The 17,257-nt window shown below is 48.6% G+C and overlaps 1 protein-coding gene across 1 annotated transcript in view; it reads right to left on the minus strand.

Moving 5' to 3' along the window:
* Positions 1–17,257, minus strand: part of LOC147668734 (voltage-dependent T-type calcium channel subunit alpha-1I-like) — a 523,924-nt gene that overhangs the window by 320,896 nt on the left and 185,771 nt on the right. The window contains exon 2 of the mRNA XM_086948467.1: positions 3,077–3,236. Within this exon, the coding sequence (XP_086804593.1) occupies positions 3,077–3,236 (160 nt within the window). The remainder of the gene's footprint in view (positions 1–3,076; positions 3,237–17,257) is intronic.

Raw genomic sequence — 17,257 nt, forward strand, 5'->3', positions numbered from 1 at the left:
AGGCTCCAGCTTAGGCCGCCATATTACTGGTGGCATACCGCTGCTGGCTCAGTCAACTGAAAAAAATAAACAAAATAATCACAGCTGCGTGGAGGAAAGTACTTTTTCTGTGGACGCACACAACTTCTGCCCAATCAAAACTTGTACTCCTGGCTACCAACATGTGGGTGGATGTAAAACCCCTCTCTGTAGTGCACCTTAAAGCTTGATTACATTCTGTACGGGGGCAGCAGTACTGTCAAGTCAGACTTAAAATGGCCGCCTCCTACTAATTACATCTGGACATAGACTAGGCACCCTGAGATTTACAGCATGCAGTTTCATGGGAGTCAGGTATGCCGGTGTAGGTAATTACAATTTATATATTTAAAGCTGGAGTTCCTAGAGACTGGCATTGGGAAGCGTCCAAATCCTATCCCACTCTTTCTCCGTGAATGTTTTACCGAGGTGTTGCTCCTACTTAAAACTGGATTGTTCAATATTTATCGCACTCCTCATTCTAATCGCCCTATTACCATTGGGTCACAGCTTTGCGACTCACACCCATCCTGAGCAATAAGTCTTGTGCCCTATCCGAAGAGGGTTCGAAGGCTCAGTTTCCCACGCCCTGCGTGCCACATGACTTAGCTTATAATAGGCAATGAAATGTCCTGCAGGCAAGTTAAACTCCCTCCTATGGCCGTCAAATGTTTTCACTCTCCCAGCTTCACACAGGTCATCTATTTTCCCGGGAGTCTAATGATTTCACGGATTTTGCCAATATGGTGTTTTCTCTGCACCGCTCCTCTCCTCGTGTAGAAGATAGGGATGGACCTTGACAGTCCTAGCTAATTGTGGTTATTGAATAAATGTGAGCTACCAGCAGCTTCCAGATGATTAATTATATATAAAATACTCTTCCCGCAATGGGTGTTGCTTTGCCCACAGGAACTTAGTTCCGTGTACAGTTAGAGCCTACCTACAGAGAACAGTCAAGACCAGAGGAACCTAAATATTAATTGAAATAAAAAGGTTCAGTGCATGATGAACTGTATTACCTTAAATGAGCATGATGCACCCAGCCCTGATGAATGCCAACACATTCACAGTGTATGCTGAAACATACTCACCTGAGACTACTATTTGCCACATAGAAAGCATTTTGGGAAAAAATTTATAATTTTTTATGTATTCATTACTAGTGGGACTATCTCAGCACTATGGTGACGCCACTGCGAGCTTATTAGTGGGTTTCTAATGCGGCTGCTTGGTGGTGGTTCCTGGAAAGTGATTCAAGGGTAGGGGAAAGGATTTTACTGTATGTTGGAAAGGTAGCATTTAAAAAAAGTTTAATTTCGTTTTAATCCAGTTCTTTTTGCCATATTGCACTTCGCACTTTATAAAAGGCGATTCAGTCTATCAGACTCCCTCTGCAATGATGACCTGCAGTGCCCATATGTTAGAGCGGGCCCGCCCATAGCAAGATCGGAGCACTAATTGTTTTCAAGCACAATCGGGATAAAAGCAGTAGCTGACGTAGCCCCGCAGTGGGCACGGCAAAGGCAAGCCCGTCTGTACCCGTCAGCGCCTGGATTGCCCCTTGCGGCAGGACTCCTGCCCGTTTTTACCGCCAGACCTACACCAGGGAACAGTTAATGGCCTTTAATATTGGTAACTATGGTACTGACACCTTGCGGGAGGGGAGAAGGGATCAGCTTCCATTTTTTGATAACGCAGGCAATTCTCCCTTTACGGTCTCTAAATCCACCTTAAGCCTACCTACCTAGAGTCCTTTAGAAGGAACACCAACTCACCTGACGCAGCCACCTTGGTCCCTAGCCCCGCACATAACACCATTAAAGGTAAAAACAAACACTCCAGACCTGCTCCAAATGTATTAACAAATGCAAAAAGAACATCAACTGTGTGTCTTTTGCTTTCTTGCCTTAAGTGCTCTGGGTAGGCCCAGACGTGAGTCCTGGGCTCACTGTGCCACTGGAATCAAGCTATCCTGGTTGATGAGGGGTGAACCCCTGAAACCGGTCCTGGGTTGCTTGTTTCCGGACCAGGGAGGACCTGGCTTGGCAGTTTGGGCTGGACTGTTCCCATGAGGCACAGGGACAAGACTGATTTGCATATGGCCAGGTCTAAACTGGGGTGGCATGGTGAGCAAAAGATCTATCCCAGATCTCTTGACTGGGGTGAATATTTTGTTTTGTTCTGCATTTCATCCATCATTTGTGTGTCTTTTGCCAAATGTATTAACGGCCATACTGCTTAACACTGATTAAACACAAGTACAAATTGGAATTACTGTTGCAATCAGCAAACCCGGACGTAGCTTTTCTAACAGAAACCTGGGCCAATGAAAGCTCAAGGGCCGACTGGGTTACTGCCATACCAACAGATTACTTAAAAGGGTGGAGGTTTAGCTATCATCTACCGTCTTGGCTCAAGCTTCTTTTGAGCTGTTGCAGCAGCCTGGAGCAGGAAGCTATGTCCTTCAACATAAACATTTCTAACTCCATATCTTAAATACAGGCCACCAGGACCAAAAGTCCTGTCCATCCAATGTTTACAGACAATGATGGAATCCAGTTTGGAACATCCTACCTTCATGATATTAGGAGATTTTAATTTTCACTAAGAGTGAAAGCAATGGGGATACTTTCACCCTAACCGACACAACCTGGAAGGTTTCGGACTAACACAGCTAGTCTCAGAGCCTACATATAAGGCCCTCCATACTTTGGATGGTATTTTCACCAAAATGGCTACTTATAGCGCCAAGACGCCTCGACATTCGTTGCGCTCTACAAGTGTCCTACTTACTTCTCACCCACTGAAAGTTCAAGATATGTGTAACAGGATAGTTTATGTATGTTGCACATGTCTGTGGTAGTTTTAAGGTTTTCATTATGTTTCTACATTCGTATACACAAATACATGACATACTGTAATTATTTTGAGTAAATGTTTCTTGATATATACTTGTGTGGGCAGCACAAGATTCTTATACTCAAGTACGAGTCACAATGAGTCAGGATATGAGAGGGGTCGGCAAGGGCTATTGAGTCCAGGCAGTCCCAGTACTCACATGGTAAAGTTCTCCTCCAGGAAGCAGCGATTCCGGAGCAGGCCCGCCCAGAGCTGGACCCCAATGATTCCGAAGATGAAGAAGACGAAGAAGCAGAGGAGGAGAACGTTACCCAACATGGGGAGCGTGTCCAGAAGCAGGTTCACCAAGATCCGCATACCTATATGGCAGAGAGGGAGGAAGGAAAAATCATCTCAGGTCACACCGAGGCAGGCAACGGGTACAGAGGAAGAAAGAGTCATCACAGAAAAAAACCGACAGGAGAAATCATTGCAAGCATTGCAAGCCATCAATTTGAGAAGCAAGTGGATGTGAGGAAACAGAACGACCAGAGAGAAGTAGAAAGGCAAGAAAAAATTCAAACTATATTCTAGCAAAGTGGAGCAATTCAGACACCTGTAACTTCAACAAAAAACGTCATTATTATTTAATATCTTCAAGAATGGTTATAATGCAAAGATATAACATGTCAAATTGTATGCGATATATACAATAAGTGACAATACAAAATGTATTCAAATAACAATGGTGTTATGTCTAGAAGTGGCCAAAATTGCGCATTTGCTTCATTTCTTCTTTCTTAAATTGTACGCGAAGTATCCCCTCTTGTGCAATGTATTTTTCCATGCCGTTTCCAAAGTTATGTGGTGCATGTTGCTAACGTACCGCATGCAGCTATGGCACAAACTGATTTCACAAATAAATGACTGTTAGATATTTTCCACTTCAGTAGTGAAAATTACATGTATACATTTAAGCAAACGGTTTTTATGTCAATGAAATTTCCCCAAAATATTTCATTTGATTACACTGTCATCTATTGTCATCATTAACAGAAACCAATATTACATAAAATAGTCATATACTGTATCGTATAATATTATTGAACAATAACATGATCATACATTATATTTTATCATAATTGTTATTTTTTGTAATTGTATTTACATAGCGGTTCATACCCCTGACAACGCGCCGACGGATGCAAGCAGGCGGACTACACTGTGGGGGTGTGTTTAGTTGGAAGGGGGTTGAATTGACGTGTGGCCATGTGTGGGAAGCGTTGTTGTGACCCACAATGGTGACTAGAATGGTGCTCTTATCCGGTTTTAGATCAAATTGGTTGGTTAACCTTGTAATGTTGAGAAGAGAAATGAGAGATAAAAGCTCTTTCAATTAATTAACTGCTGTGCATTATTCCACAGATGGCTATAGAATCCACTCAGGGGGAGCATCAGAGCAGCCCACAGCATTTGCTGGTTACAGCTATCAGAGACAGGTGAAGGAACCTGCTGGAATCGACTGTAAACAGTCATGCTTGGGAAATTATGTTTAAGCATTTCCATTATCAATGAGGAAGAGCTTGAAAGCATGCACAGCAGAAGCCTGACGATAGTAAATGTTCTTTAGGTACTAGAGAGGCAGAGGAGTTGTATATATACACCCACTATCAATACAAAAACGGGAACCCAGCAGGGGATACTTAAACAAAACTCTCCACGTAAAGGAAAAACTCAGTTTTTCTTATAAAACCCTCATCCACCAGGGTTACCCCCTGGTGGCAGGCTTCATCATTGGGGTTCTTCCCAATCCACTGCGGATTGGGGCGCGCTGAGACCTACAGATACGCTGGAGCACTTAATGGTGTTTTTTAAAATGATAAGGACGATGATATGGGAGGGGAGGGGGGGGGTGCTAAACTAAATTAAAAATACCTGACTAGTAGGGCTCTTTGCTTTATTCCTGCATCCAGTTGGTATGATTTAAAAATCAGGGGTTGGTTTGAAAAAAGCAAGTTATGATGTGCCTATGTTTTTCAAGGTCAACATGTTTCGAGCCTTGCCCCTATTGACTATTGGCTCTTCATCAGGACCATAGGAACCTAGATCCTTTGGCACCACTCCTTAATGTCCCTAAATAGGAACTCCTTAAATCGCATGCCAATATCATAACACACATACAAAATTCACTGAATGGTGATCCTTCACTGCGTATATCTTTGACGTTGCAATACTACATCATGGTCTCTCCGGGAAGGAGAGGGGCCTGTAGTCACACCTTCGTCAAGGCCGACCCTTGGCCTCTGTACCTGTGCTACTCATCCGGGGACACCCACTGTCAATACCTATATATCTATTGCAAAGGTATGCTGTCTGTGTATTGTAAAGGGAAAACGGCAAATACAATGATCGCCGAACAACGTGTTGACTTTGCAACATGGGCAGAATAACAAATGCGTCTGAACAACGTATAACATTTACAACGCAATTCGTTGTTCTGCCCACGTTGTTAAGGAACGCGTGGAAAAAGAATGCGTGGTTGTGTCATACAGCCATTGTAAACCTATAAGACTGTTGCCAATATCCCTTTATCAGTTGTCAATAGCTCTGTATCTGTGATCAATATCTGAGTATCTGATATCAATATCAAAGTGCTTGCTGTTAATAACTATGTATTTGATAACAATTTTGATGTACATGGTATTTATATTCTATTATCTATTGTCAATATCTCTAACCTACTGTGACTAGCTTGTATCATTTGCCTATCTATGTATATGTTGTCAATAACAATGCATTTGTGATCATTATATCTGTTTTTAGAACCATCATTTATGCATATATACCTTTCTCTGTTTTCAATATCTATATATCTGTGGTCAATAGCTTAATATCTATTGACAATATATTTATTCACAATCAGTATCTATACATCAATTGTAAATTTTTATTTAATGTTCTCAATATGTCTACAGTCTACTTTTAACTATCACTTGTCCATACCCCTTATCTGTTATTATTATTAGTATTATTAGAGTAACATTTATTAAGCGCACAGCTCCCCCCAACGGGGGTGTCCCGGCTCTATGGATCTAGGCAGCAAGGACCTCAACCTTAGTAGCCAGAGAATAGCCATGTCTTCAATTTGCCTCTGAACAGGGATTCGGATTTGAGCAAGCGGAGATTGAGTGGAAGGGAGTTCCACAATTTTGACGTGATCACTGCGAAGGCTCTACCTCCTTTTCTAACCCGATGAAATCGAGGGGGGAGTAGGAGACGGAGGTGGTTTGATCTGAGATCACGAGCAGAGTGGACTAACCTCAGTCTACCTCTGCCTCTACCTCAATCAAGTAGTGGCATCCACTATCAATATTATTGGACCTGTTACTGATACTATTTTTACTGTTATCACTGTTAATGTACCAATCATCACTATATCTGTTCCGGTTTTCGATACCTCTGTATTGTGTGAACGGTTCCGTACCAGTTCTTGGTATTTCTGAATCTGTTGGCGCTTGTCAATATCTGCAGGCAATATCTCTGTTGGCAATATCCTTTTATCTGGTTTCAGTATCTTTTTCCCCGTTACAATATCTCAGTTTTGTTAATATTGTTGTATCTGTGGGTCAGTATCTACAATGTATTTGTATTCACAATCTATGTATCTGTTGTCAAGATCTTAGCATTGTGAATATATCTGTATCTTTTATCATGTCAATATAGCTGTCATCAATATCTTTTCCTCTATTAGATCAGAATCTAGTGTTGATATCTTTATATCTGTTATTGATATCCCTGTAAATCTTTAATATCTCTGTATCTATGTTGTTCAATATCCATTTATCTTTGCTAATATCACTGCCTGTTGTCAATATATATGAAGCAGTTTTATTAATAGACAGGCAGGTGTGAAGATAATAGTCTCTTAGCTGAAGCACATACAGGGACACTAGCTCAATAGGTGGATTTGTATTCCATAAATGCCCACTCACTAGCCCTTCTCAGAAGAACATCAAGGCCTGGCCACTTGCAGTTTGAGAAGTGTCTAAACCTGAGGCTTCCTTTGAATTTAAGCCCTGTTCACATGAACCTCTTGGTCCACCCTCTAGGGTGCCTGTTCTGTACCCCTGCACCTTTGTGCTGGGCTTGCAGCATATATGGTACCCAAGAATCACTGTTATGTTATGGTATTCTTATTTGTATGGCGCACACATCACCCAATAGGGTATTCCTGGCATCTATGAAGGAGCAGAATGGCCTGTCTGACGGAGGCCTATTGGAGGAGACAGGTCTTCAGTTTTTTGCTGCATTTGAGGACAGAGCTGGCTGCTCTGATGGGAAAGGGGAGTTTGTCCTAAGCTTTAGGAGCGATGTATGAGAAATATCATCCCCCAGCTTTGGCTCCAATAATGAGGGCACAGGAGAGAGAATTAGGCTGGCTGAACGGAGGTGTCAGGCGGGGGTGTGGAAATGGATGCAGTTGTTGAGGTAGGCTGGACCTAAGCTATGTATACTTTGTAGGTCTGTGTGAGGAGCTTGAAGATGGACAATTTCTGTATCCGAACTCTTGAGGGTCTTTGAGGAGCTTGGTCATGTGAGTTCAGTGAGGTAGATTGAGCACGAGACTGGCAACTGTGTTCTGAACCACCTGGAGCCTTATTGTGAGCTAGGATGTGATGCCTACGGAGACGGCATTGCCATAGTTGAGCCTTCTGGTAATGAAGACTTGTGTCACTGAACTGTGGGAGTCATTCTAAGATGTTACTGAGCAGTTTGGGGGTGTGAAAGCTGGTCGATGTGACCTTGTTGACTTGGTCAGCCATGGAGATTTGGTTGTTAATCATGATCCCCAAGTTCCTGGAAGCAATGGAGGGAAGGGAAGCGGGGCCTAGCTTGGTAGGCCACCAGGCTGGGTACCAGAGTGAGGTGTCTTTGCTGAAAAGAACTACTTCGGTCTAGCCACTGTTGCGTTAGAGGCAGCTCCTGCTTATCCAGTCGGCTACTGAGGACATGCACCTAGCTAAGGTGGCTTGGGTAGTGGACGTGTTTTCTTGGAGGGAGAGTATGAGCTGGGCATTATCTAAGCAAATGATGATGACGAACTTGTGTGAATGGACGATGCTGGCAAGGGGGCCAGATGTTAGAACAGGGTGGGGCTCAGTGAGGATCCCTGGGGTACTTCATAGAGGCCGCAAAGAGGTCTAGGAGAATGAGCGCTGCTGTGTCTCATTTGTCCGTGATGAGGTGCATGTTGTTGGCGGCTGCGATGAAGGCTGTCTCTGTGCTGTGGATGGGTCTGAAGCCTGATTATGAAGGGTCTGAGAGGTGGTCTGCATCAAGGTGGTTGGCCAGGCGAGAGTTGATGATCTTCTCTTGGACTTTGGCTAGATAGGGAAGGAGGGAGATGGGCCTTTAATTTGCCTTGTATGGCGATCTGCCAATGGTTTTTTGAGGAGGGGTAGGATGGTGGTGTGTTTCCAGAAAACTGAATGCATCGTGGTGGCGAGCATAAAGTTGAGCACAGGGGTCAAGGATGTGCAATGGGGTCTAGACATTTGTAAAGATGTAGTGGGGCATGGGTCTGAGGGCTCCCAAGTGGATAGAGGGAGTGATGTTGGCAGCTTCCATTATGGTGATCACTGGCAAATAGTTCAAGGGCGGTTTTCGTGGTGGTGCTGGACTCAATCTGGAGGAAATCGAGGGATGATAGGCCTGGCTGTGGGGTGAAGGGGTTGTGCATGTGCATAAAATATGAGTGGATCATTTTATAGCATGGCAGATCGTTTTTTGAACCAGAGCATTCAGGGGTGATCAGCATCAGAACAAAATGCTTCAACAGCCTGAGGGACACATGAAAGATGGCGGATAATGCTGTTGTTTCCATAATTCATGGTGAATGGTGGGTAAAAAAAGATGCACTGGAATGTGGATTGAGCGATCCCTGGTGTCAGATCGTAATTCAAGCTTTCCATCCATCACCTTGCTGTTTGTCCCTCTTGCCTCTAATGCCATGACTGGACCAGCCTGCTCACACGGCTTAGAAATGTGTACTCCCCGTGGCTCTGCCACCGTGACAGGACCCGTCCACCACCAGTGCCCTACAGCTCTGTGCTCCCTGGGAAGAGACCTTGTTAGCTCCACGCCAATGTGTCAGTAAAACAATAATTGCTATTTTATCCACAGGTTTCAAGTAATTAAACACCCGAGTAGTGCACTATCATCATCTCTAAATAGATGGATTCTGAAAGCCCCCCTCAGCCCCCCGCGTGTCCCAAGGCGAACCATTTCCATCCTATGTGGCAGAAAGGGAGCACTTGCCACACTTGTAGGCCAGTTTCTAATTAGCTAATTAGGGCTGTAGAATCAGTTAATTACTTGGGATAGATAGAGGAGGCAGGGGGGGAGGTGGAGGGGGCTAGTGCTAGCCAGCATGCCAGCCTCCGATTAGGAGTCTGACAGCGCCCCCTGGGGGCAGCGGATATTGCTATCTGTATGCACGATGCGGCACAAGCAGCAGCCGGGCGTCCGGCGGGGATTTCCTATTTTAGGTGAAAAGGTCCCTTTGCCTTGCTGCTCGAAGTGTCTCAGCAGCATCCCAGGGCCCATTAACCACTCGCAGGTGAAAGGGCGGGGTGTGCGTGCTGGGGAGCAGGGGCAGGGAGGGGTGCTTGTACCTGGGGCAGCTGACCTCCTCACACACGGAGTGAAAGTGCTGCAGACGAAGCTGTGCTAATGAGTCCGTGACAAGCATTGCCTGGTGGCAGACTAATGAGGTGTGCAACAAGAGGGCGCTCCTCCTGCGGGGGGCTGCAGCCAGCCTGTCCCTGTCAGGCATCCGGCCCGGCAGAGGGCACTGTTGCCCATAAGATGCCAGTGGCTGGGAGCCTGGCAGGGACAGGCTGGCTGCAGTCTCTCACGGGAGGAGTTGCCCTTCGCTGCAAACTAGGGACCGGGCGATTGTGCACGAGGCATTCCTGAGCACAGATTCCTGTAGGTTTTTAATTCACAGAGCTGTGACGCCAGGCCTGGACTGGCCTAGCCCAGTGACCTCTGGAGCTGTGCGCTATTCCACCTTTCATATCTGATCACGACAAGCCGATCCTAGTGACCTGTGCTACTCCGAACTTTGACACCAGGATTGGGCTACTTTATGCCAGTGACCGGGAACTCTGCACTCCATCTGTCTTAGCAGGACTGGGGCAGACTGTCCTAGTGACCAAAAGTTTCCTGCCCCCCCCCCCCCCCCCCCGTAGTAGGAGGAATGGGGCAGCCTACATTAGTGACCCAGCGCTTCGTCAATCAATCAATCAATCAATCAATCAATCAATCATGACATTTGCATAGCGCGCTACTCACCCGGAAGGGTCTCAAGGCGCTTGGGGGAGGGGGTCCGCTACTGCTCGAACAGCCAAGTCTTGAGTTGTCTCCTGAAGGCGAGGTGGTCCTGGGTCAGCCGAAGGTGGATGGGGAGGGAGTTCCATGTCTTGGCTGCCAGGTAGGAGAAGGATCTGCCTCCGGCGGTGGTTCTTCGGATGCGTGGTACAGCGGCGAGGGCGAGGCTAGTGGATCGTAGCTGGCGGGTGGGCGTGGACAAGGTCAGGCGGTCGTTGAGGTACTTGGGGCCCAGGTCGTGGAGAGACTTGTGTGCGTGGGTGAGGAGCTTGAACGTGATCCTCTTGTTGACGGGGAGCCAGTGCAGGTCCCTCAGGTGGCCGGAGATGTGGCTGCGTCGAGGGATGTTCAGGATGAGTCGGGCGGAGGCGTTCTGGATGCGTTGGAGTCTTTTCTGCAGCTTTGCTGTGGTTCCGGCGTAGAGGGTGTTTCCGTAGTCCAGTCGGCTGGTGACGAGGGCCTGGGTGACCGTCTTCCTGGTTTCGGTTGGGATCAATTGGAAGATCTTGCGTAGCATGCGTAGGGTGTGAAAGCATGATGAGGAGACGGCATTGACTTGTCTGGTCATCGAGAGGGAGGAGTCCAGGATGAAGCCCAGGTTGCGTGCGTGGTCTGTTGGCTCGGGAGCGGTGCCCAGGGATGGCGGCCACCAGGAGTCGTCCCAGGCGGAGGGCGATGGTCCCAGGATGAGGACTTCCGTCTTGTCTGAGTTCAGTTTCAGGCGGCTGTTCTTCATCCACTCGGCGACGTCTTTCATCCCTTCGTGTAGGCTGGTTCTGGCGGTGTCGGGGTCTTTGGTGAGGGAGAGGATCAGCTGGGTGTCGTTGGCGTAGGAGATGAGGTTGAGGTTGTGTTGGCGTGCGATGGCGGCAAGAGGTCTCATGTAGACGTTGAAGAGGGTGGGGCTGAGTGATGATCCTTGCGGAACGCAGCAGATGACTTCGGTGGCCTCTGATTGAAACGGGGGGAGGCGGACTCTCTGTGTTCTTCCGGCGAGGAACGAGACGATTCACTCCAGTGCCTTCTCTTGGATGCCGATGTTGCTGAGGCGCTGTATTAGGGTGCGGTGGCAGACAGTGTCGAACACTGCGGAGAGGTCCAGGAGGATGAGTGCCGCTGTTTCCCCGTTGTCGAGCAGGGCTCGGATGTTGTCGGTTGCTGCGATGAGGGCGGTCTCGGTGCTGTGGTTGGCTCTGAAACTGGACTGCGAGGGGTCGAGGGATCAGTTCGTCTCGAGGAAGGCGGCAAGCTGTCTGTTGACGATTTTCTCGATGACTTTGGCAGGAAAAGGAAGGAGCGAGATGGGGCAGAAGTTTTTGAGGTCGGTGGGGTCCGCTGTTGGTTTCTTTAGTAGGGCGCTGAGCTCGGCATGCTTCTAGCTCTCCGGGAAGGTGGCGTGTCGAAGGAGGTGTTGATGACGTCTCGGAGGTAGGGTGCGATGGTGGAATCGGCCTTGTTGAAGATGTGGTGGGGGCAGGGGTCAGTCGGAGATACGGAGTGGATGGAGTTCATCGTGCGGGCTGTGTCTTCGGGGGTCACCGTGGCCCAGGTGCGGAGGGTGGCGGTGGTAAGACGGTTGGGTGCGTGGGTGGTGCGCCGAAACTGTTGTGGATGTCGGCAATCTTGCGGTGGAAGAACGAGGCGAGGGAGTCGCAGAGATCTTGTGAGGGAGTGATGTTGTTGTTGCCGGTGCAGGGGTTGGAGAACTCCTTGACGATGGTGAAGAGTTCCTTGCTGTCGTGGGCGTTGTTGTCCAGTCGTTATTTCAGTGATTTCTTCTTGGTGGTGCGGATGAGCTGGTGGTGCTTGCGGGTGGCGTGTTTGAGGGCGGTCATGTTGTCAGTGGTCTGGTCGAGGAGCCAGGCTTTCTCGAGGGAGCGGCAGGTCTTCTTGGAGTCCTTGAGTTCGACGGTGAACCAGGAGGCCTTCTTGCTGATGGGTCTGCTAGGAGGGTTCTTCAGTAGTGCGAGTTCGTCGGCGTAGGCGGTCAGCCACTGGGTGAAGTGGAGGGCTGCTTCGTTGGGGTCCGTTGTGCTGGTGGGTGGATTCTGGCTGAGGGAGGTGGTGAGCTGGTCGGCGGTGATCTTGCTCCAGCTTCTGTGAGGAGCCTATTGCGGGTGGTGGCGGGTTGTGGTCCTTCTGAAGCTGAAGTGGAAGCAGCTGTGGTCGGTCCAGTGGAGTCCGGTGGAGTGGCTGAAGGTGATGTGCTTGCTGGACGAGAAGACGGGATCAAGCGTGTGGCCGGCGTAGTGGGTGGGGGTGTTGACCAGTTGCTTGAGTCCGAGGTTGGCGAGGTTGTCCAGCAGGGCGGCTGTGTTGCGGTCCTTGTTGTTCTCCAGGTGAAAGTTGAGGTCCCCTAGGAGGATGTAGTCGGCGGAGGGGAGGGCGTGTGGGCTGATGAAGTCCATGATGTCTTCGCTGAATTGTGTGCGTGGTCCCGGGGGTCTGTAGATGAGGGTGCCTCTGAGGGTCGTCTTAGGGTCGGTGTGAATCTGGAAGTGGAGGTGCTCGGCGGCGGCGAAGGTGTCGTTGGAGTCGGTCGTGATGCGGATGGTGTTCTTGTGGACGATGGCGATGCCTCCTCCGGTCTGGTTGACGCGGTCCCTCCTGATGATCTTGTACCCGTCCGGGGTGGCGATGGCGATGTCGGGGGCCGAGGAGGCGTTCATCCATGTTTCCGTGAGGAAGGCGACGTCTGGTGATGTTGTGTCGAGCAGGTTCCAGAGTTCCACGGCGTGTTTTTGAACGGAGCGGGTGTTGAGCAGGATGCACTTGAGGTTGCTGCTGTTGTTTGGCTTGGCCGGTGTGGTGCAGGTTCGGTGGCGGGTGAACTTGCAGGTTCTGCAGGTGAAGGGTCCGGCCCGGCAGCAGGCGGGGTTTCGGCCGGCATTGAGTGCGTGGAGGGCGGCGGCGTCGTAGGTATGTCGGGTCGTCTTGCGTCGGTGGGGGTCAGGGGTCCTGGCGTTGGGGGCGGTCCAGGCGCGGACGGGCGCAGACGGGCTTGCCTTTGGCGTGCCTTCGGCGCACAATCGGCGCCCTCACTGCGTATGACCGCTGCGCGTCTGCGCGGTCGCCATTAATAGCTAAGTGGGAGGGAGGATCAGCTGGGAGGCGGTAGCGGGGATGACGCGGCAAAAGGGGGCGTGGCCTCGAGAACGGCGGCGGCGGGGAGCGGGGCTGGCGGCGAGGCGGGTGCCAGTAAAGATTTACAAAAAAAAACACAATGGGAGAAGAATACTACGCAATGAGGCAAAGTAAACTACAGAAGAACTTACAGCTTCGTGCCTCCCCACTTTCTTAATACCAGGACTGACCGCAGGGCTCGAGTCGGGGTACCACGCGGTGGATGGCGCCCCCTCACTTATTTTTCCGAGAGCTAGATAACCACAAACTGCAACTGAGTGCAAGCCACTTTTTGTGACATCACTTCCGGTCGTGACGTCAGCGTCCCCCCACTTCTTTTTTCAGGACTTGTGCCCTGGGACTGGGGCAAACTGTCCTAATGGCCGGGAGCTTTCTGCCCCCTCCACCCGTTTTAATACTAGGCTAGGGCGAGTATGACCCGGAATTGTCTGCCCCAACCCTTTAAAACCAGGACTAGGAGCCTATAAAAGTGACCTGGGGCTTTCTGAAATCCCACCCCACCCCCTTTAACACCAGAACTGGACAAACAAGTCCCTATCTTAAGTATCGGGGACGGAGCAGCTTGTCCTAGTGACCAGGATTGAATCTCTAACATCACAGCTGTATCCGAAGAGGCCCACCTTTTCCCTTTCGTAGCTGATTCTCATTTTTCTCTCTCTGTCGTGATGTAGACAGTAAGCACCGGCCTTTGCTCCCTCTGTCCACCCTTCACTGTCCCCTTTGTGCCTCGTTGTCTTAGCGCGGGCCCATCTCTCCTCCGTCTGCGGAGCCAGAGAACCCCCATGGCTGTCAGTGAGTGGGAATGGAGACTGAAAAGGCAGTGACCTTTCTGCCTCAGCATCTGATAGCAGCTGTTCCAACGCCGAACAAAAGCTGCACGGAAGAAGGAGCCTGGCGAAGGGGCAGGTTAGGAGGGGAGGGGCCACAGAACAAAAAACACAAGGAGGGGAGCAGGAATAAAGAGAGAGAGGGGGGGGGGAGAGGAAACATGGCAAGGGAAAGAGCAGATAGGAAGGAGTTCGAGAGGGAGAGGTTGGATGTTGTCGAGATAAAGAAGAAAGGGAGACTTACAGAAGACCAGCGCATCAGAAACCAAGTAGTTGTGGGTGTAAGGCCGCTGAGGTGTGCGCACTAAGCTGTAGCACACGCAGGTTCAAAGAAGAATTCAATGTGCTGTTCCACAAGTACACGAGCCCGTGCTCAGAGGTCTCTCACTATGATGTCAATAAAGGGCCAAACCAAAACACAATCAACGGAGGGTGGTCCTGTAATTTGAAGACACGCCCTTCTTGTATTGAAACACACAATATTCCTACCGAGGTGTAGGTTTAAGAAAAACTGAACACATTAAACAACACTAGCAAAGAATACAAGGCCTGAAAGTCCAATAAAATAAATCTGTGACATCACAAAATCGTGATACTTGTGGGATGAAGTTTTAGCAAGTCGTTTGGTATCGTCCTCCCGCTGCCAGAATGTCTTGAAGTGGTAGTGGATTCCAATACAGTAGCCCCCCTCGGGAAGGCTTCCTCACCATCCGGCTGTCACTCACTTATGCTGAGGGAGTTGGCAAGCTCTTAGCATCTTGTCATAGACTGGCCAAATCCCCGCTGGTTCTATTTCTCTTTAAATTGTCTTGAAATGGGCCTGGTTTCTGCTAATTTCTTATTTGCTCCTCTCAGCTTATACCATGGTTCTGTCACATGATATCACATTGGAGATAAAAACGTGCTAATCAGGCCTCCATCCCGTCATGACTCAAGCTAGTGCAATTGAAAATATTGCACAGAATATACTACTCCCGCACACTCCTACACCGGCTAGGCCGTATCCCAGAACCTATCTGCTTGCGTGGGTGCGGTCTCCCAGGCACATTCTTTCACATAATATGGGACTGCCCCAAGATCCAATCTTATTGGGACCGAATACTCTCCGAAATATCAGAGACAGGTGGTATCGAATTACCAAGAGAACCTAGATGTTGTTTACTGAATATTTGGTCGCCCACTGACATGAATCGGGAAATGCAGACATGGGCACCATTGGGCCTAGCCTTTGCTAAACGAAACATTGCCAGGAACTGGGGCTCAGGGGTAGGACCCACTTGCGCACAATGGGGGAGAGATATGGACACAGCCATGCTGACAGAAAAGGCAGTGTATGTGCATCGAGGATGCCCCAATAAATGGACTAGGGTATGGGGGAAGTGGAACGAATACAGAGGGCAACTATGCGACCCACCACAGGACCTATCCGATCTTGAAAGTAGTCCATGAAGGGGATACCCCGAAATGATATTGTGCGTTGACCTGGAGTTCTATTTTCCGGAGGGAGGGATAGAGATCATATATACCCCTTGACTGGTGAGATGAGAGGGTAGCAAACGACTATGTTAAGTAGATAGCACTCCTCTGTGAGGATCTAATGTCAGAGATACCCGTGCCCGATATGTTGGAGAAAACTTTCGCCTTAGATGGAAAAGTAATGAAGTTTACTTAATGTATGAAACGGAAAGTATGTTGCAAAGAAGTTATGCCTGTATCCTATAACTGAACCGAAATGCCAAGTGTTAAGTATAACAGGTAAAGCAAATACTACGCACATGGTTGCTCATGTCGTCTATTCTGTCTGATGCAATTTCAATAAGTTTGTTTAAAAAAAATAAAAAAAAAATTACGGACCTATCCAGATTTCTAATCCTACTGTAAATTGTGTACCCACATTGTTACTGAACGCCACCGTACCCCTGGGATATCGGCACAAAGGCTGTGTTATCCTGATATTACAGAAAATCAATGACTAAATCGCGGCCGGCCCAAGGGGTTGTAGGCCGGAAGCTGTGTATACTATTAGAGGTACAATAAAGGTCTTTAAAAAACAAAACAAAAAAAAACGTGCTAATCCACCACATAGGGGAGCAATATTCTACCAGACGAATCGTAAGGTCCCAAAGCGCTGTTGCTCACTTGAGTATTTCCAAACTTAGGGCGTTCCAAATGGCTCCATGACCATGAACTTCTGCTGCCACGTGGAATGAGTTGGCAATGTGCCACTGATGTTATGCCCGAATCACATCTCAGTGAGGGCATGTAGAGTATGGTGGTAGACCATCAAAAACCCGTAGATGGGTCACTCAACATTGTCCTGCTGCATTACATCATATTCAGTGTCTTATTCAGGGTTGTCATACACAAGTTTAACCTCCCCATTGGCTTGTGACCCCCTCGGTGTTATGTTCAACTGCATGACGTGAAAGGAGAAGAGATGGCGTCATCAATGAAACCTCACAAAATCAACTCTTACACAAGGCCAGGCGGCTGGACAGGTCTCTCCTATGGTTATAAGAGCAGGCTGCTCACTTGGCAAGGAAGGCAACCTGCCTCCATGCTTTCTATCTGTTGGTACACCTCATGGAGCCAGCCTTTTTGATATATTTGCCCTTTTGTCTTTATGATTCCTTGCAGTGCCGTATATGCTAGCTTCAGAATGTGCAGTACCAGGGCAGTGGAAAGATGAGTCTGGCCATCTCTCAGTAATATCCCTCCTTAAGTCACGGAGTCTTCATTATGTAGAGACTGCACCATTCCCCACTCCAATTGTGTGATGAAATAGTTTGTATAGCATTTTTTGTGGTGGCGAGGGCGAAGGACCTCTGGGTCCTGGTCGCCCTTGTGGCAGGGCCTAGAATCCTAACGTCACCCCTAGTTAGCGGGGGGGTCCTCTAAAGCTGACTCCCCAGGACAGCACTAAGGGTTATGGTCCAGCAGTCCTGAGCCAACCAGAGGATGTACACATCAGCTTGTGGGCTATGGCGCATAAATAGATCATAGGGGAGGGGACGGGGTCTCTGCTCCTGCTTTCATTA

Source organism: Lissotriton vulgaris, unplaced genomic scaffold (genome assembly GCF_964263255.1).
Source record: "Lissotriton vulgaris unplaced genomic scaffold, aLisVul1.2 SCAFFOLD_1650, whole genome shotgun sequence".
Taxonomy (NCBI): Eukaryota; Metazoa; Chordata; class Amphibia; order Caudata; family Salamandridae; genus Lissotriton; species Lissotriton vulgaris.